This window comes from Misgurnus anguillicaudatus, chromosome 18 (genome assembly GCF_027580225.2).
Source record: "Misgurnus anguillicaudatus chromosome 18, ASM2758022v2, whole genome shotgun sequence".
Taxonomy (NCBI): Eukaryota; Metazoa; Chordata; class Actinopteri; order Cypriniformes; family Cobitidae; genus Misgurnus; species Misgurnus anguillicaudatus.
In genome coordinates this window covers 11,583,488-11,610,239 of record NC_073354.2, presented here as the reverse complement: position 1 = coordinate 11,610,239, position 26,752 = coordinate 11,583,488, and the positions used below count along the sequence as shown (strand labels likewise).

The 26,752-nt window shown below is 38.4% G+C and overlaps 1 protein-coding gene across 5 annotated transcripts in view; it reads left to right on the top strand.

Annotated features, from left to right (window-relative positions):
* suco (SUN domain containing ossification factor) overlaps positions 1-26,239 on the top strand; it is a 60,965-nt gene extending 34,726 nt beyond the window's left edge. For 2 of the 5 annotated variants that reach the window (XM_055185690.2, XM_055185686.2), the window contains 18 exons: positions 207-303; positions 1,340-1,467; positions 1,598-1,665; positions 3,282-3,389; positions 3,476-3,581; positions 4,685-4,705; positions 5,966-6,021; positions 7,658-7,749; positions 8,847-8,927; positions 11,996-12,079; positions 14,451-14,541; positions 15,349-16,572; positions 16,655-16,742; positions 18,412-18,516; positions 18,619-18,770; positions 18,852-18,943; positions 21,711-21,766; positions 23,687-26,239. In XM_055185690.2, coding sequence (XP_055041665.2) covers positions 207-303; positions 1,340-1,467; positions 1,598-1,665; positions 3,282-3,389; positions 3,476-3,581; positions 4,685-4,705; positions 5,966-6,021; positions 7,658-7,749; positions 8,847-8,927; positions 11,996-12,079; positions 14,451-14,541; positions 15,349-16,572; positions 16,655-16,742; positions 18,412-18,516; positions 18,619-18,770; positions 18,852-18,943; positions 21,711-21,766; positions 23,687-24,190 — 3,153 coding nt within the window. In that variant the 3' untranslated portion in view covers positions 24,191-26,239. The remainder of the gene's footprint in view (positions 1-206; positions 304-1,339; positions 1,468-1,597; positions 1,666-3,281; positions 3,390-3,475; positions 3,582-4,684; positions 4,706-5,965; positions 6,022-7,657; positions 7,750-8,846; positions 8,928-11,995; positions 12,080-14,450; positions 14,542-15,348; positions 16,573-16,654; positions 16,743-18,411; positions 18,517-18,618; positions 18,771-18,851; positions 18,944-21,710; positions 21,767-23,686) is intronic. The other 3 variants (XM_055185687.2, XM_055185689.2, XM_055185688.2) reach the window with 3 other exon arrangements.
* Positions 26,240-26,752: the final 513 nt, after the last annotated feature.

Here is a 26,752-nt window from a genome sequence, read left to right as displayed (position 1 = left end):
GAACAGCACATTTTTTGTATTTACTGGTAAATTCATTCTGGTAAATTCATGGTAATTTAACAGAATTATTGTGTGAAAGAGGCTATGTCACGCTTCTTGAAGTCCAGTTAATGAAGTTTATGTGCATATTACCACAATGGAAAAATGTGATTGGCTGAGTTCTGGTTTGGTCACTATTATAGGGGTTTGCTGCTTTTATTTTGCAGGTGGACCAAGAGGGAGCAGCACACCCGCCCGATAAAGAGGACATCCCCACCTTCGACGAATGGAAGAAGAAACAGATGGAAGTAGAGGAGAAGAAAAGTAAGAGACTGACCAAGCTGCAAGATCATGAGTGCATCGTTGCATGCAAATCCACTCCCGGGATCTTTTGCATTAGTGCACGCTCTGCTTGGTTTCACAAAAAAGTCTCCAATCTCGATTGTTTCGATGGGGATTTTTAGGTTGCTTTTATATTATATACTCCAATTGAGTTTAATTTGGACCGATTTTTTTCCATCCTATATATCAGGAAGCCGCGTGCACCGTGAATGTTGCATAACCTAAAGTAGGCTGCTGTAACACACTGTTTTAGTGTCTAGACTCATGCTGTAGGGCAACTAAATAATTTAACTCTCTTGCACTGGATCATCAGGGCTTTTTAAGCCTGTTGCGTGTCTGTTCCCTAGGCGAATCAAGCTAATTATAACAAGTCCACTGTTGTCTAAACTACCACTAGCTAATATTGTGTTAATTATCTCTAATGAATGTAAATGAATGTCTGCTAAACCATAATTACAAACTAAAGAGCTCTCAGAAAAACATCTGCACAGAGATTGTTGAAGTATAGCAAAATGAGGAGGTTGTGTAGCAGGGTCTCTTTGATGATGTACGTTCTCAAACCAGAAAATAAAAAGTTTTTTCATTTTAAGTTAATCAAGAATAGTTTTTTTGGAAGACTAGGCTGCTTTCCATCAGAGGCGTTTATAACTACAAAGACACAGATAGGTTGCTTATTTAGATTGATTAATTGTTTATTTTGCAGGCTAAATGTATAGCTTTACCTAAAGGTCATAACTTTGAGCATTTATATTGACAGCAGCTATTGGTAGTTGAAATCTAACTGATAACCCATTTGTGTAGCAATCTTCTTATCTATGCAATCACATGCAAATATTGAGATAAGTTGGTCTTTCGCATGTTTTCACATGGTAGTTGACATGTTGACAAACCACCTTTTCATTTTCATGTCACGCATAGCATATCAGTCACACTACTGTATATTAGCATGCAAAATCAGCTTTATCCATGTCGTACAACTTTCACAGATAATCTACATTACTTGTCATTTTGATCACAGGTCAATCTCTGCATACTTCATCGAATGGCAGTCCTCACCCAGTCAAAAAGGTCCAGAAAAATTTCAAGAATAACTACGCATCTGTTGAATGCGGGGCCAAAATCCTCTCGGCTAACAATGAGGCCAAGGTACAACTCCAGAGAAAGATGGATTGATTTCCATAAGAGAACAATCATTCAATTGCATATTCCTCCATGTTGAATGTTTCTGATGTATTATCATTTGCTTCATACAACCATGCATGTCTTTTCTTTTTAGAGCACATCTGCAATCCTGATGGAAAATATGGATTTGTACATGCTGAATCCATGCAGTACTAAAATCTGGTGAGTTACTACAGACAGAGAGCTTAAGAGAGAGACTACAACAGATGCCGAGAAATAATGAATAAATATATTTGGAGTATCCATTTTCTTCTATGTATATGGACAGTTGACATCTAATACTATTGGGATGTTGGCTTGTCCTGCAGGGTGACGTGCAGAGCCCATCCACATGGAGACACGTTTAGCTGTATACGTACAAAAAAAAAAACCAGATGGATCTGCCGTTTTGGGAGCCTGAAACTGCATTTTTTTTTTTTTTTTAATCATTGGGGATAAATCTGAAAACGACACCCTTGTGGTTTCGTGTGTACAGCCAATCCGTATATTTTGTGATACTATAATGCCATTACTCCTAGTTAGTCTCGACCATAGTTAGTCACCACCGCTACGTCACATGCTTGTGTTTGTGCTGCTGAAGGTAGTGAGCCTATTAGCTTTACTAAAGCAAAATCTTCTGCTCCGGTTTATGCGCATGCTTCAAGTCGTCATCTCTCATGTTTTTAGTGTATGTCTGTGGCAGTATTATAGTGTCAAATATTGGTCTGGCTTTGGTCGGTGTCAGTGGTTTTGTGTGTATGCAGATATTTTTTCATCAGATTTTTTTTAAACAAGGAAAGGGATAGGGACAGCTCTGGCTGGATTTGGCCTTACACTGAGTTTTGCCTCCGAGGCAAAATCCGCTTCTTGTGGGAGGGGCAAGTGCTATGCGGTTGTCTGTTTGCAAGATGACTGATGTTGATTGCGCATTTATCAAGAGAATTACCAGTTTGCATTTGGTAACCTTACTATAGGGGGAAAATAAACGGCGCGGGTCAATAAACGTCACGTGACTCAAACGTGAAGTGTGTATAACAACTTACCAGGTTGCCCAAAGTCCTCACTGACACTCTTCCAAGCGATGTCCTTTTTATTCCTGTCTCCTCTATAGAAATAAGAACTTGTGTCGTTTAGCTCTGGGTGACTGCTCACAGACAATATCAAGCGTTGGTTGAATGTGTGACTCCGGGCAGGGCTGCCACCACAGCAGCAAGCAGGTTCCTGATTGGTTAACGCAGCGCGAAATTCCGCCAAAGTTCAAATTTTTCAACTCGGGCGTCAGTCGCAAATTCGCGTGAACCACAAAATGCACAAAAAGCAGCATTGGCGCGTACCGCGCACAACGCTCAATTCGCGCCTTTCGCGCAAGCTAGATGCGCGAATGCGGCGGAAATGCGTCTTCCGCGCCAAATGCCTCTTCCGCGCCGCGGGACGTCCATACACGCGTCAACACGTCTTCACATTGAGTTAACATTGAAATCACTCACGCTTCACGCCTCTACTGCGTTTGGTGTAAACGCAGCATTAGACTCTGGGCATCTAAAATAATTTAGACCAAAAAATATACACCATTTACATATGTAATTGTTAGTCCTGATGTTGCTTAAAATATTTGCCTGGAGTATTGCTTAAAATTTGTAATAAAGCAGTCATGTGCCTTATGTTGTTATCCATTTTTATCAATTTTTTCATTGTTATGCATCAACTACTTAAATGTACAATACAATGTTCACTTGATTTATTATTGTTATAACAAAGTTTAATGAAGTTTTAAACTTTCGTTTCTTCTGCAATTCCAGGTTTGTTATTGAGCTCTGTGAGCCAATCCAGGTGAAGCAGCTGGACATCGCAAACTTTGAGCTGTTTTCTTCTACGCCAAAAGATTTCTTGGTGTCCATAAGCGACAGGTAACTCGCATGCAAACATGCATAGATGTAGTTTGAAGGTACATAAACGCTAACCTCATCACACTTTGATTTTTTTTATTACACAGGTATCCGACCAATAAATGGATCAAGCTGGGCACGTTTCATGCCCGCGATGAACGCACAGTACAAAGCTTTCCTTTGGATGAGCAACTCTATGCCAAATATGTCAAGGTAAGGCAGAGATGAGAATAATATTTATTTAGTTATACATAAAATCTTTTTTGTGAGTTTGGGAGTAGTGTGGATCAATGACACTATGAATAGTTTTCACCCACGCATTGACATGATCTCCCCCAACCAATCATTTGCTAAAGTAAATCGGACACTCATGTGATATAGAGAGGTCATAGGATGGGCGTTACATTTCTGTCTCTGCTTACTCTGTTGTGTATGGAATACAATGTGCTGCTTTGTCACACTACACTGCTTCGAAAAGCTACATTGCTGTAATAAGCATCTGAGCTGCTTTCACACCACTGATAAATATAGTTATGTTAGTAGCATCACCTAGTTTTATTTTTTCTTACCAACACTTAAAGTGTTAAAATAATTTTTTATGTAATAAGGAAAAAGTGGGTAGATGCTTGGATGAGTGGATGAACATACACAATCTCTTAGTCATTTTTTTAAATAATCTCTGAAGCATTAAGCTTAAACTATCACACACATATCTGTTGCATAGCTATGATCTAAAAACATGGGTTTGCATTAACATTTTATGTTAAGGTGATTAAATTACAGTGTGTGCTGGGAACAGTGCAGTTATTTGAGAGAAGCCATGCCTTTCCCTGAGGGCTTTGAGGCTCATGAATGTATACCGCCTGTCATTATGATCCCCCCCACACACATTGATCGGTTATAGTCACAGATTTGCATTGGTATGTGTTAAAGCATTGAATGCAACTTGAACTTTTTACGCAAACACCAATCTCTCATGTTAGCTTGTTTTGATTGACACCACTTATTTTCACTTCCTAAATGCTTTTCTCTAGGATTTGTGAAATGCTTTCTCAATATTGAGCAATGCTGTCCTCCTCTGCTGCTGTGTAGTTTTGTATTTGAATGCTTTTTATTTTGTTTTAATTAAATTTTTCTTTCCTTGTTTTGCTTGTTGCTTTTCATGCTGCAAGCTTTTCTTAAACTAGCTCTTTTTTTCTCCTGCATCGATAAGGCTGCTCAGTTCATGAAAGAAGTTGTTCTTAATCATGAATGAAGTCTTTTATATACTGATCTTGCTCTCTGTTTTTCTCTGCTGTCTTCTGCTCCTGCATCAGATGTTCATCAAGTACATTAAGGTTAGCGTTCTTCTCTCTCAGATTCTCTGAATGCTGCTTTGGGTGGCAGGGCTCAGATACAGTAGTGCACTGCTGTGTCCAGTGGCGAGGCTACGTAAGGGCCAGGGTGGCGCTGGCCCACTAAAATAAACAGCTGGCTCACCCAGTCAGAAGAGACACAAAATAAATCAAAATAAATCACGCGTAAATTATAATAATCTTTTTTATAATAATCTTGTTAATAATAATCGCTCAAATATGCATAATTTAGAAATAAATAAATTAAATAAATATTTATACAGAAAGTTTATCCTTTGCATGCGTTTCTATACCTTGCAAATGTAAAAATTTTAAACAATTTGAGCGCAAGATGACGCACACACATACACAAATTGAACACCGCATCTCGCTGAACTTAACAGGACACATAAAGCCAAAATTAACTCGAAATACCACAGTCTTGGCAAGTATTCTCATAAAAACAGTCAGTTATGTCTTTAAGAGCCCTATTGTCTGATTCCTGATTTTACATTTCCTTTGGTGTGTATGTGTGTATTAGTACATGTTAACGATATGCAAAAGGTACAAACCACAAAGTAAACGATGACGCAAGTTATTGTCTCCAACGTAAATCTCTTTTCTTGGACTACAACACACGGATTGTAGGCAACAGTTTACTTCCTGGAATTGGTGATGTAGACAAGACCGAATTTATCATAATTCCTCCGACTTTGACTCACAGCCTGTAGGTTAAATCCTGTTAGCATTGCATTGTGACTAAATCTTTCAAACATGGTAGAGAGCGTCACATTTCCGGCTAAAGTCAGAGATATCCAGTCAAATCAGAACGTACAGATTAGCTGGCCAATCAGGGACACGGCGCTTTTAAGATCAATGAGTTTTCTACAAAATCAAAGAGTTTAAAGAAGGCAGTATATCCGAAGCTACAAAAATGTACGTATTGGTTTAACCACTACTATATTGTCAAATTATGTAATTTAAGAATAGGCATTGAGGTCCACTCAGTGTGAACTTTTCTGGCCTCGCCACTGGCTGTGTAACTTTCTTGAACCCACAAATATACACACCTGCATGCATTTCTCACACTCACCAGGAAAACTTTATGCTTTGCAAATACAACAGCACTAAATGCAGCACTAATCTTGTTGTGGATTATTGGGATGTCACTAAAGATTGTTATGAAATTGGGAAAATGTCAGATGTGTACTGGTTTTATTGGGGTGCATTTTTAAGCATGCTTGTCTTGTTGTGTTTATGTAGGTTGAGTTGCTCTCCCATTTTGGGTCCGAACACTTTTGTCCCCTCAGCCTGATCAGGTATGTTGAAACCCTATGTTCCTATTGGTTTATTTTTGTATCAATTAATATTATTTAACAATCTTATTTTGTGTGTATTATTTTTTTCAAAAAGTTGCCAGCCAGCGCCAGCATTTTTTTTACAAGAAAAACAATTCATTGTTCTCTTTTTTTATTACCTCTCAAATATGGGATAGGTTTCTTCAAAAGTACAAAATTTTGTCTTTGGCAGGGAAGTGTTTTCTGTTAATTCTGTGTGGAAAGAGTTAAAAACAACCATATATTTAACTTTGTGATAAAAAACGTGCGCTGTGTCTAAGTCCAAAACATAATCTCCAAGTGTATATAAACTGAGTTGTGTGCTTGTTATGAATTATCTTAGTACCAGCTGTAATCTCAGTATAACCACAAGAAGCACTACAATGGTCGTTAACGCCCAAGTGAACAGCATGCGAAGTATACTTGATTTGACTTGTGCGCATACACAGCCAAGAAGATGCATTGCATTTTGTTGCAATGCGCATGGGTCGAACGTCTATGTACACATACGAGTCAAATAAACTATGGTTTTGATTTGCAAGGCTGTGCATTTGACTACGTACGTTCACGTACACGTAAAAAGCAAACAATACTCCAGGCTTTAGGCCTTTAGAATCCACTTTAATCAAATTGGCACAAAAGTTAAGAATGAAACACCTTGCTAAACATTAGTTTGTCAGTAGCTGTTAACACATTACCTGATGTTGTCTGACCTAAATCATGCTGTGAAGGAAATTTTTGTGTTGTCTATATAAAACAGATGCACATTAACATAATCAGAAAATGTTTTTCATTACTGCATAATGTATTTCCAGTGACCTTTACATTTTTAATGACTCTGAGAAAAGGACAGACAGCTTTTATAGATGTTTAACAGTTCTGAAGTTGAATTCATCTGTTTTTGCCTCTGGCTCCTCTCTGGTCCGTGTGCATTGGCAGCAGATTTAATCTTGGTTAGAGGCCCATAAAGGGACTGATGTGGGCTCACTCACTCTATAAGAGACATTCTTACCCACTATAGGGACATTTCTGTATGTATTGCTGGGAGGCAAGCAAAACACCACAGAGAAACAAACAAAACTCTTTCCCAAATGATCTCATTATAAACTAAGCTGTTACTAAATATTTGGTCAGATTTTTTTGTTGACATTTAACACGTCCAAATTATGAGTCACAATCTGTTTAATATACGGTTAATTAATTTATAATCCCTCACTTGAGTGGAATTATCTATGAACTGCCGATTTCCCCTCCCTCCTCCTCCGGACTGTTTTACTGGATATCTATACATTTTTAGCTATCTGTCCCTGCGATTATCTCCTCCATAACTAGCTCTTAAGAATTAAAAACTTGTTTTAAAAACCCCTACTAACCTGGGCAAAGAGCAGAGTGATATAGTAGACTTGTAGAAAGTAGTGATGAGTTATGCTGGTGATCCCAGTGGGCTTTGCCTTAAAGTTTCAAATAGTCCCAAGGCCTAACAGACTTTATCTGTAATGGGACTGTGAGGTCTTTAAGATAATGTAGGCATATTTTTATCACCTAGTTTTTGTTACTGTCTCTTTCACTATGAAGTATCTATTCAATTCTTTGTTCATCTGTATTTTGTTTATATCAGGGTGTTTGGTACCAGTATGGTGGAGGAGTATGATGAGATAGCCGACTCGCAGTACACCTCAGAGAGATCCGAGTATCTGGATGAAGACTATGGTACGATGACCTCTCTACATACAGATAGCTTTCTGGTCTCTTTTGTGTTTCATCACTGCTAAAAGGTTACAGAAGGACAATGTTATCATCAGAAATGTTATTAGCAAACCCTAACTGCACAAAGTATGCCCGCCTTCCTGGATTACATAATAAACATTAAAAAGCCAGTTAAAACGGCACACTCGTGTTTCTTACAATACGACTACCAGCTTTATTGGCTCACCGGAAGTCTTAGAGGCTGTTTACACTTGGCGTTAACATGCGTTTTCGTCGATCGGATCACAAGTGGACGACGTTAATGCCAGGTTTAAACAGTGTTCAAAAGTTTTTAGCTCGTCCACTTTAAACCACATTCAGAGGTAGTCGAAACCCCTTTCGATCGGATTGCTTTTGTAGTGTAAACGCACATGTGGTTGAATGTCTTCGAACAGTCACACGTGACCGCCTTCTCTCCACCCATTTATCTAATATGAGGTTCTGAAAACAATGTCTTTTCTGACTTCTGGCGCGAACGCGGTGTACCGTGCTATTTTTAGCCTTTCTTTGATAAAACTAAAGCGGCTGATCTCCGCAATTTAATTTTGCAAGCGTGTGAAAGTTGCGCGACCTTATTTCATCAATTGCACTGAAAATTCCAAGAAAGCTCTAACATATTCATATACAAAACACTGTGCAGCATCATTACTTAAACATAAATACACAAGTAGTGGACTATAATATTAGTTCACGTCCATATAAACTCATCATTACTCCCGCTCACGTTTAAATGACAGCGGAGAGACTTGCCCACCGTCTCGACAGACCACCCCATCACAGTATTCAGGACAGAAGCGGTCGAATGTGGACAAGAGAGACGGATTTAAATACCAGGTGTAAACGTGATGTGTGTCTCTCGTCCACTTGTGATCCGATCGATGAAAACGCATCTTAATTCCAAGTGTAAACAGCCCCTTACACAAAGGAGCTCAAAGATGGCGACGCCTACATTTACAAACATTTGGATTTTCAGGAGCAAGTTCCACTGTGAAAATGCTATTGTCTTTCATTTTAACTCTTGTTTTGTGTTTCCTTTGCTAATCCTGTTGGTTTCATTCTAGAATTTTATTTTACAGATTACCCACCCGGCTACTTGCCATCAGAAGACAAGCCACCAAAAAATCTGCTGGGCTCTGCTACTAGTAGGTCCTCTTTCTATATGTTCATTAGGTCCTGTTTTTTTAGGCCAGCATATTTCTTCCAGTTGTTTCTAATGAAAATGCCACATTTAAAAAAAAATAAAACTGTCAGCTGCTGGTGAGGCGCTGAGTGTTTTTTATGCTGAGTGCTTTGCATTTTTTTTTCTTGCCAGGAGTAAAAAATGTTCATCTTTGGATGAAACGCTAGACTTGTCAATGTCATTTTTCATCCAGCCGTCCAATCACAGTCAAGGACACATACCACAAATACCAACCGGCACATTGTACAACGACTGATAAACATAACAGAAATATCATAGCAGCCAAGCGCAGCTAATATAGTGGATAGTATATGGATAGTGAAACTTTACTGTTCATTTTACTTACCCTTTAGGCCATACGATATGTTGGTGACATTATTTCTTGAGTAGAACAATAATGATGATGTTTTGCAGAAACCGCAGTGCTAATGTGATTCATATAATGCAGGTAAACGGTTTCCGTCACTTTAACAGTTAAAAAGGCAGATATATCCAATACAAAAGTAAAAAATGTCCTGGTGACATTGACAGCTTGTGAAACCAATCGATCGTTTTTGCAAGAAATTGAAGTTATTTACAACCTTATTACCATTAATGTAGAGCCTTTGCTAAACATGAGCACGATCTTGTGGTGTTTGGTGGAGTTTGGCAAACCAGACCCTTAAAGGATTAGTCGATTTTCTTAAAAAAAATCCAGATGATTTACTCGCCACAATGTCATCCAAAATGTTGATGTCTTTCTTTGTTCAGTCGAGAAGAAATTATAATTTTTGAGGGAAACATTCCAGGATTTTTCTCATTTTAATGGACTTTAATGGACACCAACACTTAACAGTTCTAATGCAGTTTCAAAGGACTCTAAATGATCCCAAATGAGGCATAAGGGTCTTATCTAGCGAAACGATTGTCATTTTTGCTATGAAAAAAACATGCACTTTTAAACCACAACTTCTCGTCTTCCTCCGGCTGTGTGACGAGTCAGCGCGACCTCACGTAATTGCGTTATGCAGTGGAAAGGTCACGTGTTACATATATGAAACGCACATTTGCAGACCATTTTAAACAATAAACTGACACAGACAGTATCATTCAACATACAACAACATCGGAACGGTCCTCTTTCTCCACACTTGTAAACACTTGGGCGTAGATTCGATATGTCATCTGTGACGACGTATTACATGAGGTCGGGCTGGCGCATCACAGGACCAGAGGAAGACGAGAAGTTGTGAGTTAAAAGTGCATATTTTTATTTTTATTGCCAAAAATGACAATCGTTTCGCTAGATAAGACCCTTATGCCTTGTTTGAGATCGTTAAGAGTCCTTTAAAACTGCATTAAGTATTGGGGTCCATTAAAATGAGAAAAATCCTGGAATGTTTTCCTCAAAAAACATAATTCTTCTCGACTGAACAAAGAAAGACATCAACATTTTGGATGACATGATGGTAAGTAAACTATCTGGATTTTTTTAAGAAAATGGACTAATCCTTTAAGGGGGTTGCACACTGGACGAGAAGCGCCGCGTCACGCCATAAATCTAAGAACAGAACACATTATTTTCTATGTACGCACACTGGCGGCGTCTGTCCGCTGTGACTCTGGAAACTGCTCAAATCCCTGTCGTGCCACTCACATAGTTTAACATTAAATAACATCATGTTTGTCCCAAATCGTTATCGGTTAACATTGGCTATTAACATATATTTGCATTTTGAAATAGATGCTATCTGACTAAGCTCGCACTATTCAATGTGCACTTCCGGTGTACGATACCTCAAAGTTGTCCTAGACACGATGCAGCGCTGTGCTTCTTGTCCGGTGTGCGGACCCTCCCCTTTTGCGCCACATATAAACGGAAGGGTTAAGCGCACTTATTAGATATACATACACAGGAAGGATATACAGGAAGTGCGTTGTACCATCCCGCTATATAGGTGGCACTGAGAGGCTTATCAATTTGTTTCACAGGACATCAATATGTCACCTGGAGTTTACTTTTGAATTGATATATCTGCTTTTATATATCTGCTTTTACTTGCATTATATGAGTCACAGAGCACTCGGTTTCTATCTGAAGAAAAATGTCACCAACATATCAGATGGCCTGAGGGTGAGTAAATAAACGGCAAATTTTAATTTTCGGGAGAATTATCCCTTATAGTGATAAGTGATAAGTGCCTTATCCGTAAAAAAAATAACTTGCGTGCCTAAACTGTTTATAATTGTAATAAAATCAATTTGCTTTCCTCATAGAAAGTTCATTAGATCACAGGATTTATATGCATGTTCATTTCAATAATATGTTGAATTCTGTTATTGTGAAAAGGGTATTGCAAGGGAACTAGTTAAGAAATCTTTTCTAGAAGCACATGCTAACTTTATCATACAAGGATGTTACCCCTGAGGGTTCCTCAGTTCCAGTGAAAATTACTTCCCTTTCACACACATTATGTCAAACGCATGCACACTCACATTAATGCTTTCTCATGCTTGGCTCAGTGAGCATGGAGGCCTTGAGACGTGCACAGAAAATGCATTCACATTTGTGTTAAAGTCAATTTGCATCTACCTGTGAGTTTGTACTGTTCGTGCTTACCTCAGTTTCCACAGCTCAGGATTCTAGTATTTTGTTCACTGTATAGATATTTACTGTAATTTACCAGTAAAGGCAGTGAAAGTGTGAACAGGACCATTAAAAAAAAGAGAAGTTGTAAGATTACCGCTAATTTCCTTTTTTTACAATGAAACACATGGCTGCTCTGAATGTGGTTGCAAGTGGACGAGCTCAAAAAAGTTTTACACCCTGTTTACACTTTATGTAGCGTTGTCCACTTGTGATCCGATTGCCCAAAACAAATCTTAATACCAGGTGTATTAGAAGAGTGTTTACTTGTATTAAGGTACTGATATGCAAGTTAATATCTTACTGGCAAAAAGACGTTACGTTGTTGCGTGTGTGAACAGTAAATTTTTGTATTTACTGGTAAAGTCATTCTGGTAAATAAAGATGCTATTGTATCTATTCTAATGCCATCCTGAACATGGTAAACAACATCGCAGCCAACGTGCTTGGAGGGAAATCAGAGCTTGAAGGTGGAGTCGAAATCGAAGGTATGGATTTAATCTCCAACTTGTGGATGGATATTTAAATCTCTGTTGCCCAGGTCATTGCTCCTCTGTGCTTGGCATCTGTTTGTGACTAGTAAAGGTTGTCACTATGCCAGCAGTGCTAGAGCTGTGAGGCCTGGTAGTGAATGCCTGTCTTTGACAAGCTCTCTATCTGCGCTTGCCAGCATCAAACTCTCCTAGGGTTTGTGTGTATGCACTCACAGAGAGTTGTTACAAAACGCTATTCAAGTAAGCATGTGGCTTTCCTAAATAAAAAAGTGAGACAAAAAAGAACTCAATCTGTATCGTAACTGTAAGCAGTCTGGCTAGGAGTATAGAAAGTAAGATATTTTTACTACGGCTCTTGGGAGATTGTAATCCTGTGAATAGATGAATGTTTATGTTTCATTTAGCAGATGTTTTTATCCAAACTGACAATTAGGGGTGATTTTTCAAGTGCTTAAGTCTAGTCCAAGACTAAAATGTATGTTTGAGCTGTCTTATATGAACACAGCTTGCACTCACATATCTTAAAATATATCAGTGCTATTGTTTTGTCTCAAGATGAACACCAATAATATTTTTTGTAAGGTTTGTTTGAAAAAAAAACTACTTGAATGTCTTAATATAAGTCTTGTCCTGGCTTAATCTAAACCCTGTCCGGAAAACCACTCCTCTTTTTTTCGAAAATACGTTTATTTTCCAGCTCCCCTAGAGTAAACCATTCAGTTTTACCGTTTTGGAATCCTTTCAGCTGATATCCGGGTCTGGCGCTACCACTTTTAGCATAGCTTAGCATAATCCATTAAATCTGATTAGACCATTAGCATCGCGCTAAAAATAGAGTTTCGATATTTTTCCTATTTAAAACTTGACTATTCTGTAGTTACATCGTGTTCTAAGACAAAATTACAATTAATTAATTTTCAAACACCACAGTTTATTTTTAAAATTAAATTAAAGTTGTGATTTTCTAGGCAGATATGGCTAGGACTTTACTCTCATTCTGGCGTAATAATCAAGTACCTTGCTGTCGTAACATGGGTGCAGCACGCGCAATATCGGCCATATTGGCCTAGAAAATCGTATCTTTTAATTTTCTGTCTGTCTTAGTACACGATGTAACTACAGAAGAGTCAAGTTTTAAATAGGAAAAATATTGAAACTCTGGTTATTTTTGAGCACGATGCTAATGGTCTAATCTGATTTAATGGATTGTGCTAAGCTATGCTAAAAGTGGTACCGCCAGACCCAGAAATCAGCTGAATGGATTCCAAAACGGTAAAACTCAATTGTTTAACTCTAGGTGGAGCTGGAAAAAGCCTCTTTTCAAAAAAGTGGAGGGTCCCTTTAATATTTTGTCTTGAGCCGACCATAACCACAGTTTACAAAGTTTGTACACAAATAGCAATATTACTGAAACCAGAAGTAATCGGCAACAAATACATTTTTTTTGTAGTTTACGAAATTAACAAAATTAAAGTTAAACAATGGAAAGTTAGGCATTATTAAGGATTACTCCGTTGCACATGGAAAAGGTGTGTCTTTAGTTTCTTTGTTTTTTGGTTGCGATGGTCTAAGCCAGTGGTACTTTTTGGCACGTGCCCCCCTTGTGTTGGGTGCATCTCTTTGCGTCACCCAAAGAAAATTTAGGACAGAAAGCAATCTCAAACCTAGAATTTGAATTGAGCAAAACATATTACATGATACAATGTAAATCATCACATCATGACAAGCATTTTACCAAACAGTTAGTCATGGTTAACTAATAGTAGTAAGAAATCCAGGCTGTGAACTGTATCATACGTAATGTAATGTTCCTTTGGTTACTAAGATTACTTAAGTGATATTTTCCATGTGTAAAGGCATTTACAATTTTGGACTACGTTGATAAATCAAATTATGGAGACAGCCTTGAACTAATAGACAGTCAGCAGCAGTCTTTGGAAACCCCTGTTATTGTGAATATATGTAAACCATGCTACACTGAAAAAAATGATTCATTGAATTTAATTAATTTTTTTAAGGTAAGGTAATCAATTTATTTAAGCTACATTTAAACAAAAGTTTTTTGTTTTGTGTTGTATTCCTAATTCTTTTGTTTAAATGTAGCTTAAATAAATTGATTGCAACCACTTACCTTAAAAAAATTTATTAAATTCAATGAATCTTTTTTTCAGTGTAAGTATTACCACTTCAAGCTATGAGAGATCTTAATCAGATCTTATTTAAGGACACAATTGTGTTTGATGTTGGTTAATGGAGGATAAATATCTAAACAATTCTTCTCCTTGTGATGAGGTAGAAGAGTATGGAGACCAATATTGGTGTTCTCATTTTTCTTGCACTTTCACAATTCAGTTTTTTCCAACAGGAAATGTGTCCTCTGAGACTGAAAACCTCACAGTGACGTCAACAGAAACTACACTCATGCCAGAAATCACCCCCACTGAACCGCCTGCTATGTGAGTTTAATACACACTCACACACCGCCTGCTCATCAAACACATTAAAACACCAAATGCTTGCTCAATACTGAGCCCAGAGCTAGTACCAGTTTTCCAGCACAAACTGGTTTGACATACAAAGTCACCTACTAAGTCTTTTTTACATAAAGCATCTTCTAAAACGCTAATAAATTGTAGTTGGGTCAATGAAATTACATGCATATCTTTGTGTCGAGGCATTATGTACTATAAAATAATTTGATACATTTATTATGTCACTTTATTTTATAAAACTTATTTAGTTTAAATACATTTTCAGTATTTTTTGATAATAAATAAAAAAAATTGTTTTGGTATCTTAAACTTGTAAATTGGCAGGTGGAGCAACTTTCCTTAAAAGTTGGCAGTTTAAAGGTCCCGTTCTTCCTGTGTTTTGAAGCTTTAATTGTGTTTACAGTGCGCAATATAATGTGTTCATGTTTCACGTGTAAAAAAATTTCACATAATTTACTTATCTGTCTTCCTTGTCCTATGAAGTCCCTCCTTCAGAAATATGCTATTAGTGTGTAATGGTGCTATAATAGCATAAATATCACAAATTCCTACTCATAACTTACAATATGGTAATCTGATTACCCAAGCATGGTTTTATGATGCTTGTTTGTAAGTTAAATATTACATTTTTGTTAAAAGTTTAAAGCGGGGATGCTATATATGGCTTGAATGCAATTATTGACTAGACTTTGTTCTTAATATTGATATGCACTTGACATTTCTATAGACAACAGGCGACAGTATATTCATTCCCTGTCTTAATGCCTCCAGATTGGAAACCCCCGAGTTGTCTCCCACTCTGGTAAAAGAAGACGTGGAGGTTTCTGTTCCCGAAGCCAATTTGGCGCCTCTCCCTGAGGAAGACCGCATTGTCATCCTCATCAAAGAGGAGGAAGATGAAGAGGTCACCCGCCCAACGGTGACCCTGCTGGAGGAGGAGGAGAGTGAAGAGGAGAGAAGGCGATTAGAGGTGTGGGAGAGAGAAAGTGCCTTGTACTGCAGTCACCTCTCAACTTTGTCATGCTTGGCATCCTTGCACGAATACTTTTACTGCTACTGTTCAGCCGCTTTAGCACTACAACGCCAGTTCAGAGATCTACAGCACACACACCCCGACACAGACATTCAAAGTTCCTCTCAACAGATTTTGACTCCCACCACCCCCACTCAAGAGCCTCCATCTCTCTCTGAGAAACTTGCAGAAGGGGATCATCCTTCTCAGTCACAAGGCGAAGTCATATCCCCTACTGAAACGATGACCACTCCGCCTCAGCCTTCCAGTGAAGATACAGTGACCGACCAGAAGCTCCAACATGAGACCATTTTGCTGGAACCCAGTCGCACCTCCACCCTTCCACTACACAGCTTTTCTGACACCCCCACCCAAATCATCCCCGAGTCCCCAGCTATCGGAGAGACCGCAGACCAGGGCTCGCAGTACCTGGAAAACATTGCAGAGACTCGTTCATCTATCATCATCCTAACTCCTAGTGCCCCCTCCACCATTCTCACCTCCACCACCACTGAATCTTCCAGCCCAGAGACGGATCCATCCAAACTGGAGCTTCCCACCTCTACCAGTGAACTGCCAGTACAGCTACTGCCAACCCACACTCAGCCTGCTGACATCCCCCCACCTACCGAACTTCCCATCCTAACTCCAGAGGCCTCAGACAACAGTAGGGCAGCAGGTGTGGAAGACTCGCACCACAGTGCTGTGGTCACCCAACCAGAGGTTTCCGAACCACCTCTCCCTCAGCAAGAGGAGACCGTAGATGACATCCTGCTCGGCCAGACCGGACCTCACCGCAACGCTGGAGAGTTTTACGCAGAGCAGCAGCATTCTTCGGAAAACGGACATGTTAACGGAAACGGGAATCAGGTGCACGGATCCAACCAGAAGGAATCCGTGTTCATGAGGTTGAATAATAGAATCAAAGCATTGGAGATGAACATGTCTCTCAGCAGCAGATACCTGGAGGAGCTCAGTCAAAGGTACACACTCATGGACTACTAAACTCAAATGAAATTTTGGCTAATTATCACTTTTGGGTTAATTTGCGCCCCTGTTTTACAGGTATCGTAAGCAAATGGAGGAGATGCAGCGGGCTTTCAATAAGACCATCATTAAACTGCAGAACACCTCCAGAATTGCAGAGGAGCAGGTTATTATTAATCTCGCAGTACATTTGCATTTCAAACCAGGACTTTAAATAAACTGTGGTGTTTGCTTCTAAAACGTACTGTGGGCTAACAAGCATGACAAGAAGTCTATGATTGGCATTGTTGTAAATTCGTATACAGAATGTTTCCCGAAAATACCAAAGGGCAACCTTCCAGTCTCACTCTTGAAGCTAACACGAAGTGACTTAAACTGCAATTCATCGACAGGCCACTAGGGATGGGCGATAATTTGTGATACGTCCGCGATATTTAATGCTAATTGCCCCGATTGTTAATGAACTACGGCTTTGTGTAGTAAATGCCTGTCCCTCTGAAAGCAGCTGATGGCGATTTACTTCTAATCATGGAACCGGCTTTACTGATGAGATGCGCAATAACAATCACATGCAAATTATCGCCCATCTCTACCGGCCACTAGGAACTGGCTCCAAAACAGTCCATCCCATGTTAAAATGCCCAACTTCACAGCAGAAATAAATGTTTACAGTCTGGTACAAAAAGTGTTTTTGTTCTATATAGCTAATTTTGCTCTTAGGACAACCGTGAAGGGGGTAGATTTTTTTGTAACTCATCCGTTTAACTATTAAGCCGTACATTTCTGCATAATTATGGGCGTGTCCACTTGAGTGACGGGTGCATTGCCGCTGTACGTCGATAGTAGTCACTCATCTTCACCCACATTCTGATTCTTTGCAAATTTTTGGTGATTCGATAGTGATGTGTGGCCAAGATGGGGATGGGAGGCTCCGCCCACTTTGGCCATAAAAATGCTCTTTAGAAACCTATGGGTAACATCACTGACACTATGTCCATGTTTTATACAGTCTATTGAAATTTTTGGCGGCTTGACTTATTTGAATAGTCTTTATAATGTATTTGGGCAGGTTCTGGTTGTTAAATTTAGTGAACTACGTCCCTATTTAATGTGACAAAATAGGGCTGATCGTCAGACATATCGCTAATAGTGGGCTTTCATGATGATAGTTGCAATAGATATTATTATTATTATCATCATCATCATAGTTTCACATTAACATGTGCATTGCATGCTTTTCCTCGCATGAGAGGGTTTATGGGCTTTACTTTGCACAAGAGAGCTTGTAATGCGCGCGGATTCCTTCTCACATGCACGTGGAAACAATGCGCGCACCTTGGACTCTTGCTCGGACCTGAATGCACGTGCCATGGACTCTTTCTAGCACCTAAACTTGGAATACGCATGGCTCTGACATTAAAACCAGCGTTTTTGTTTATGTTCCCACTACCTGGCACCCAGGACATTTTAAGGCGCCTGGACTTAATTATGCGGATGGACCCCTCCCCCTGATACTATCGTGTATCGGCGATCTCACAAGCTGACGATAGGACGATCTCAAAATGGGGCATATCGCCCAACAGTAGTGAAAACCAATACCTCTGCTTACTAACTTCATTACATTAGTCTGCAAACAAATGGGCCACCTTTATTTTTCAGATTTTTTTGTAATCCAAAATTGAGTCAGATTACATAGATCAAATACTTCTTGGGGTTCTATAGCACATTACAGGTTTTGAATCATTGCATTAGAAATAAGAAATAAGTAGATCCGTATGAACCATATGTAATAATGTGTCAACTCATTGTGGTTTACTGTGTGTGTGTGTGTTCAGGACCAGAAACAGACTGAGTCTATACAGATGTTACAGAGCCAACTGGAGAATGCCACCAAGATCATGCTGAACCTGTCTGTTATTGTTTCTCAGCTACAGAGAGAGGTATACAAACATGGATATTTTTGTCACATTCCTTTCGTCTGTTAGGGGCCACCCAGTAATGTATATAAATTGTGTATGATAACTAATGTGTGTTTGTTGCAGGTGTCAGACAGGCAGAGTTATCTGGTGTTGTCTGTTATCCTGTGTCTGACGCTGGGTTTACTGCTGTGTATGCAGTGCTGTAAGAGCTCACCCACCAATAACAACCCCAGCCCAACCATTCCTATGAGCAACCACTACCCCAGCCCTAAGAGGTATATTTAGCTATATTTAATACACGGCATAATGCACACATATATATATATATATACTTACACTTTTTCTATTTCTCTCAGGTGTTTCTCCTCTTACGATGACATGAGTCTAAAACGAAGAGTCTCTTGCCCTATTGTTCGGTCTAAATCATTTCAGTTACCTACAGCAGAAGGTAAGAGTCAATATTAGTTTTCTCTCTTACTCATTCTTTCTCTCATGAAACGCTCATCGTGTCACTTAGTTGTTTTGTTGTCTTTTTTACAAATACCCAATTGTGCCACATTCATTTTTCACAGCTTTTGAACACAAGCTGTATGCCCACTAACATCAAACTTTTTTTATTTAACATGTGGCTTACATTGTGTGTTCTCATTTTGGCTGCCCCTCCCAGAAGAATCCGGGCTTTTGTTTTCCATGCCTCACAAATAGCCGGATCGCTTTCAGCTTGGACTAGTTCGGAGTCCAACGGTTCCATCGTGCCTGGCGATGGTTCAATGTCACTGTGACCTATACTGGAGCACAATGTGTTTTGTAGTTAAATGTCAGCGCAAAGTCTTGCTTCATATTTGGTCCCACCAAATCTCTGCTGATCAAATACTTTACTTATGGTTATGATCAAAAACTAATATAAAAAAGCTCAGATGCAAACCCTCTAAGTGCATCTGATGTGTTTTCTTTTAAATGAGCATTTTTTATCAGAATTCTTAATGTTTCTGCCAACAAAGCGAATTTAAAGCAAAAATATTTGGTTATATATATATATGTTTCTGCCAACAAAGCGAATTTAAAGCAAAAATATTTGGTGACCGTATAATACGTGCCGAGAGCATTCAATTAATTAAAAAAATTCTCATTTTTGACAGTGGTGGCATTTGGTTACTTTTTTCTGATTTATCTCCTCAAATATCTCCTCACACATATATGTATATGTATATATGTGTGTGTAATAATAAATAAATAAAAATATCATACCCCCTGACCTGGGGCGGTTGCATAAACATAGGCAGTAAGTTAAGACTGTGAACTAGTCTGACCAAATAGTTGGGGCTATTCAGTCTTACTTTTCGGATTGAAATGAAATCAGTCTACTAGGGTTGTGCAAATGGACGATAATGCGATATTTCGTTTTTTTTTTTTTATATCTCAAAGAAATAAAATTACGAAGTAAAATTTTTATATTTTGAGAATGCAGACAAAATAAAGAGAATTAAGTCATAATATTTCAAGAATAAAGTAAATATTACAAAGATAGTCATAGCAATACAAGATTAAAGTAATATTTTGATGATAAAGTCATAATATTTACAGTTTTATAGTGTTCGGAGTTATGGGAAGAAGCAGATAAAAAATTAGGAAATGCATTAAAACGATACTTCAGCCAAATATCAAAATTATATTTCATTATGTACTCACCCTCAAGCAATCCGAGATACAAATGTCCATCATATTTCAGACGAACACATTTGGAGTTATGTTAGTAAATGTCCTTAAAGGGATCAGGGAACAACTTTTGACTTTGCAGCCCAAGGGGGTGCATCCATCCTTCGGAGAGGTAGTCCACATGGATCCAAGGGGTAAATGGAAGTCCTTTGTGGGTAGATGATGCGTTATTGTAAGAAAAACAAATCATATTTTAAACTATAATAACTAGCTTCCCTAAATGTCCAAGGTGGCGCCATTACCAAAAGCTAGTTATTATAGTTTATTAAGTTTGAAATCTGGATATTTTTCTTACACAATCGCATCAATTGACCGCAGAGGACCTTTGTTGACCCCTTGGAGCCATGTGGATTACTTCTGTGAAGAATTAAAGCACTTTTTGGTCTTTGGGGTCAGAAGTTGTTCCCTGATCCCTGTATTCTCCCATTATAAAGCTTGCAAATGAAAGGATATTTACTAAAATATGATGGACATGTGTGTCACATTTTGCTTGAGGGTGAGTGAATCATGGAGTAATTTTGATATTTGGCTAGAGTATCTCTTTAAAGCCCGGAATACACTGCATGATTTTTGCACTCCTACAAGATCATTTCCTTATCACACTGTGCGACATGGATCGTTTAAACTTGGCTACGACAAGCATGTAGACTGTACGATGATGACACGGAAGCTGTAAAGGCTACGTCACACATTAGCGCAACATCACCAGCATGCGCTAGTTATAAACAAATACCAGTACGCAGGTCGTAGCAGCAAACACACTGTGCATTGATCATGCTGAATTTCTGACACTGTCAAAAAAAATTTGTAGGCTTTGGACGCAAGATTGGAAAAACGGCCGTTTTGAACCTCTCTCATTGTATGACATAGGACACAGATGACGATTGCGATTGTTTCATGATGGCAATCTTTCATCTGGGACAGCCAAAAATCGTGCAGTGTATCCCGGGCTTAAGACAGTGCTATTAAAACACCAAATTTAATAATACACCTTATCAGTAAAGCATACATGATGAGCCCTGAATAGCCCAACATTTTAACAGCCTCAAAAATGCCAACTTTGCAAGCATATCCAGGTAAAATAAACATTCCTCACTGCCTAAACACAAAATCCCCTGCTTTTATTTCTACCAAATTGTGCAGCAGCACATGTACATGTGTGTTGGAGCAGGCAAGCATGCTTATGGGTAGACCGTTGTTTGTGTTCAAGGCAGCGGTTAGATATTTTTAGCACATGATGCTTTTGGCTCCCATATGTTTTTTGACATTTGCAAGTAGTAACATCAGGAAACTGTTTTACAGATGTAAATTCCAAATAATGATATTATGCAAACTATAAATGCTGTAGCCATGGATACAATGCTAACATTTTTTACAGTACGAAGGTACTTTGAAGTGTCCTCCATATTACTTAAGCTACTACTTGCAAGTGCTGTCATGCTTGTGTTCTTGTTTGTCATACCATTTTCGTTAACCTGCCCCCTCTCTCCCCTCTTTAGTAGGTCCTGATGACTTGTACATTGTAGAACCTCTAAGGTTTTCTCCAGAGAAAAAGGTACGGAGTGTGTTTTACGCCAACTGTGTGTACAGTACATGAGAGTAGTGGGATTGGGGGCGTGTTTCAAAACCAATAAAGTACCATGTATGGTAAACGTGTATCTGTGTATCTTATTTGAGCAGCCGTTTGTAATAGCAGGTAATAGCTTAAGCTAATGTAAATCATAAGGCGTACAAAATATTCCCTGTTGTTTGCCTTCATGTGTTCCATCCATGTAGTCATAGTGATTGTGCCATCAGCCCATAATTCATGTTCCTATCGTCTGCAGTGTTTGTGATCATACTTGCATTACAACAGCTGGTAATACGTTACAATAAGTTTGTATTAGTTGGGTCATTCTACAGAAAAGGTGGAATTCGGGTGATGGAAATCTGTTTAAATGAACTTCTTTCAACATAGCCAAAACTTCTTTAATTATGCATTAATTAACTTGTCAAATCTATAAATCCGCAGAACGGGGAGCTTAATCTATTTTTAACTTTTTAATACATTTTAATAAAGAATCCATGCGTCATTTATTTGTCATTGGTGTTACCTGTGATTTAAACAACATTAATGTTGATACTAAATATTTTTTCTAATTACAGCTTGTGTATTTAGTTAAAGGTTGAGTAGAGGAATGATAACAGCAAGAAAAATTATTGATTATTAATATTTGTTTAATTAAATTCTTCATCTTTACCCAACGTTGTATGAAATGATTTGATTCTCAGTTTTACTTTTTTCTTTAAAACCAACGAAAACAAAAGTATTCAACCAAAAAGGCTTTGATGCCAAGACTGAAATATCAACAATGTCTTACATCCCATATCAACAACAAAATATTACTAGAAAGTACAAGAAAATACATTCATAACACCAAAACTTGGTTTAACGCCAATGACACAATGTAACACCAATGACAAAATTAGAATATAAAAAATACTCATTAGAGAAGTAACACTAATGACGGTAACACCAATGATGGTAACACCAATGGACAATTTACAGAAAAAAACATATTTTAACAAAATGGCTGCCATTAGCCATGTGCCATTTCATCAGAGATGTAACAATGACATACTTATTCAGTATAATGTATTTTTATGTCAAGATCTTAACACTCCCAGCTATAAAAAAGAGTAACACTAATGACATCCAAAAAAATCTTATCTCAAAAATCTTAGATATATCATTATATTTTAGACAAATAAAGTAAGACATCTCACAAACCTTTTGCCTTCCTCCACTGCACTTCTTTCACTGACCTCTCAACACATGAAAAACTTCAGAACTGATGCATTGTTTCAAAATAAAAGTGCTTTGGGTAGGGTAACACCAATGACATAAATTTGGGGGAAAAATATTTATTTGATATTATTCATATTAATAGTGTATTTTTACCATTTCAGTGTTGTAGTAAATTCATACAGGTTTAAAGTTAATGTAAATTAGATTTGTTTTATAAAAAACATGGTTTTAAATAATAAGTACACAGTTTAACTTCCATGTATGATCAAAGGGGCAGGGCAATTTTCAGGACCAGACATTTAAAAAAAAAAGTTTAAAAAAGGAAAAAAAGAAAATTAAATAAATAAACTTTCTCATCATGTTAAGGACAGTCTATATTTATTAAATATATATCATTATGGGATTATTGGGTCAAATTAAATGATTAAGGGGTCTGCAAAAGCAAGGGACAAGCATTTCCACCTTTTTTGTAGAATGACCCAGTTAACAAGGTAACGGTGTTGACCGTCATGTATGTGTTTATTACTCTACACTGCTAACAAAGTTTGGCGGTAGCATCTTGTAATCCATGACAATATGTGCCAAATAATAAAAAATAACCATTTGGAAAAAAGCATGAAAAATGTAATTGTCTAAATGTCCTATTTAATAATCTTTTTTTAATTTATGTATCTTTGTGTCTTACAGAAGAAGCGCTGCAAGACAAAAGGACTGGACAAAGTGGAGACGCTCCGGGCATCCGTCCCCCCGACGACGATCGGTAACGGCGGACCCAAATGCAACGGCGAGCCTTCTCTTCAGTTCTTACCATCAGGATGCGACAGCTACACGTCCACATGCTTTTCCAGGGACTTTGCGTCGGAGGTCAGCTCAGAGAGTTCGGTCTCCACTTTATCAGAGGAATCTTACAACAGCGGCCCCTCGTTGAACGGACACGGCCCCGCCCTTTGTAACGGAGAGCCTACGCAAACCCTTCCTCCAGCAAAGAGCAAAATAGAGAAGAGGTCTCTGAAACGCCGGCGGACTAAAAATGCCGAGCAGCAGCAGGAGGGCCGGTGCGGGGAGGAGATACCACACGCGCCACTTCCTGTGACGGCTGGCGTCTTGCCCACGCTGGAGGAAATCATGAAGGGAAAGACTGAACTGGCCGTGGCCACGTTCGGAAGGACGGCTGTAACGGGAAGAGTTTGAGTTCTTCGGTATCCCAAAATGAAAGGATTGACCTTCACATGCTTTCATGCTGCTGCTTATTGTTATTTGTCTCGCTTTCATTTTAACGACTTTGTTTGTCTATATTCTGCAGTGCAACGGCAGTCCCGACACCATAATTTTCCCCATGTCACTACATCCTAAACTTTTGTGCCTTTTTTATCCATTTGAAAATATTCACCACCCCGAAGGATCCTTCTGTTATTCCCTTTAAGATTTATTGAGTTTACACGGATAAACATGATTTTGTGCTGTATCACCATGGACAGAAATGACCGAAGGGTGTTGGCCAGGTACACGTGAACTGTCCGATGCAGGCAACACTTGATGCTCCTGTGGTCACCAACCTCTCGTACCTTCTACACTAACATCTCTTTCCATTCTCATCTCACTTTCTTCCCCTTTAAAAAGTGTCTGTCTTGTACATGTGACTGTGTAACACTACGTCAGTCATCGTGATTGGTTTGTGGGACCAGTGATGTCACAAAGCACAGGGCTTCAATCCAGTGAAAAGAGCAGAATGATGAACAGATCCAGTTCTGTGTTTTAAATACTTTTTTCTTTTAAAGCCTAAATAACATCTGCATTCGTTTCACTGTAGTGTGACCAACATGTCCAGGCTGAGCCTGAACACACAGACAGCATGCATACATGGATTAATATTTGCATTTTTTCAACTATTTTAAGTATGTTTAAAAAAATGTGTGTGTTTAGCAAAGCCATAACAGAGCAAGGCCAGATTGTCATTCCAAAACACATTCTTACACACTTAATATATGTACGGAGTTTGTTAAGGGGACATTTTTAGTGGTTATTATTTATGTATTTATTTATTTAAATCTGACCTGGGCTCTATGAGCTCATGGTCTTATCACAAACCATAACAACCATATTTAGAGGAGATCTCAAGATTCATCCCAAGACACACGAGAGGTACAGACAAAGTGGTACTGTTACACAAACTCATCTCACTCTGATCTTTATAGATTGCTTAATCTGTTTTAGTTGTTCTTTGTATTCGGAGTCACTTTATTATTTAAGTGAATTGTTCTACTGCTTTTAATGTGATCATGAAGAGATGTCATCTGATTGGTTGCTTCTGTTTAGCGCACCTTATTGGTTAGGTTGGCTGTTAAGAGAAGCTGCATCTATGCCGTTCCTCTCTGGATCTGTTCGGATGAGCTCTCTATTTTACTGGATCGGAGTCAATAAATTTGTGTTTGTGCAAATATTATGCATGTGTCCAGCGAAGCAACTGTCTTGTGCTACACAATCTATCATGTATATAGACAGCTTATTTATATATGTATGTATGTGATGTCTTGCATTCTCTCTCTATTTAACTTTTCACACACTCCATGTCCCTCTCAACACGTGTTATAAGTGTGGCCACTTTTTTTTGATGTTTTTTTTTAATGAGACCATTTAAAACCCAAGTGCAGTTTTTCTTCTCAGATGGCCCGTGTTTGTTGTGTTGTCTGGGCGGTAAATGTTTTTTCATTTGAATTGACCTTTTATCAGACTGTAGGCTTGTGGTGAATAAAGTGTGTGATATTGTGATTGAATCGAAAGGGAAAGATTGTGGACCATCAACACTTTCAGGGGAGGGATCTTCCTCTACGAACCTTTTTACTACCTTTATGATCCTTCATATATTTTGAATGTTATTGATATGTTTGTGGACCTTGTGTTTGTATGGATGTTTATTCGTTTGCGTCATATTTGGAGATGAATTACCCCAGTAGAGACCTCTGCGTAGGCTCACCCTCGCACTTTGGAGAACTGAACATGTCTTTTGAGTTTTACATCACCTTTCTCCACAGGAACCCTGTAGTATGGCGCACTCTAGTGGTCAATGTGTGATTTATTAAACATGTATGTTAGGTGCTGCCCAAACTAATCTGATAATCTGTGAGGACGAGTTGCACGGTATTTTAATTTCTTTTGTTTTTTTCCAGGAGAAACTGTAACTACAGCGGTGTAGTGCCATTAGAAACTGTGAATTTATAAATAAATATTTTGTTGTCCTTATTTGCTTTGTTTTGGTGTTTTATTGTGCAAGCTCTTCACTGTCACACAGTACTGTCTACAATATCTGAGATGCAGCCATCAAAATGTGAATTGCATGTTGCAACTGGAACTCCAGATAATTTCTAATGTAATTAAATGTTCATCCATTTCACAAAAATTTAGTAAAAAAATTGTTTTAAAAAAACATTTTTACAACATTTTCAGTCTGTGTACATTTTAATGGCATCTGGTGGTAAGATTGCAAATTGGAACCAACGGCTCACCCCTTAATTTCAAAACGCATGCAATAGCCACCACGGGAAAAAATGTCATCGCCTGAGACAATGTAGGGACAAAATTTATTTTTTTACAGTCTATGGACGAAACGCACTCTGTAGAGCAGTTTGTCCGTTTAGGGCTACTGTAGAAATATGACGCGACTTCCATGTAAGGGACAGCGTTTGTATGTAGTTAAAACTGTGCATTCTAAAGTAATAAGAACAGTTCAGTTCATTATTTAAGGTCTTCTACACC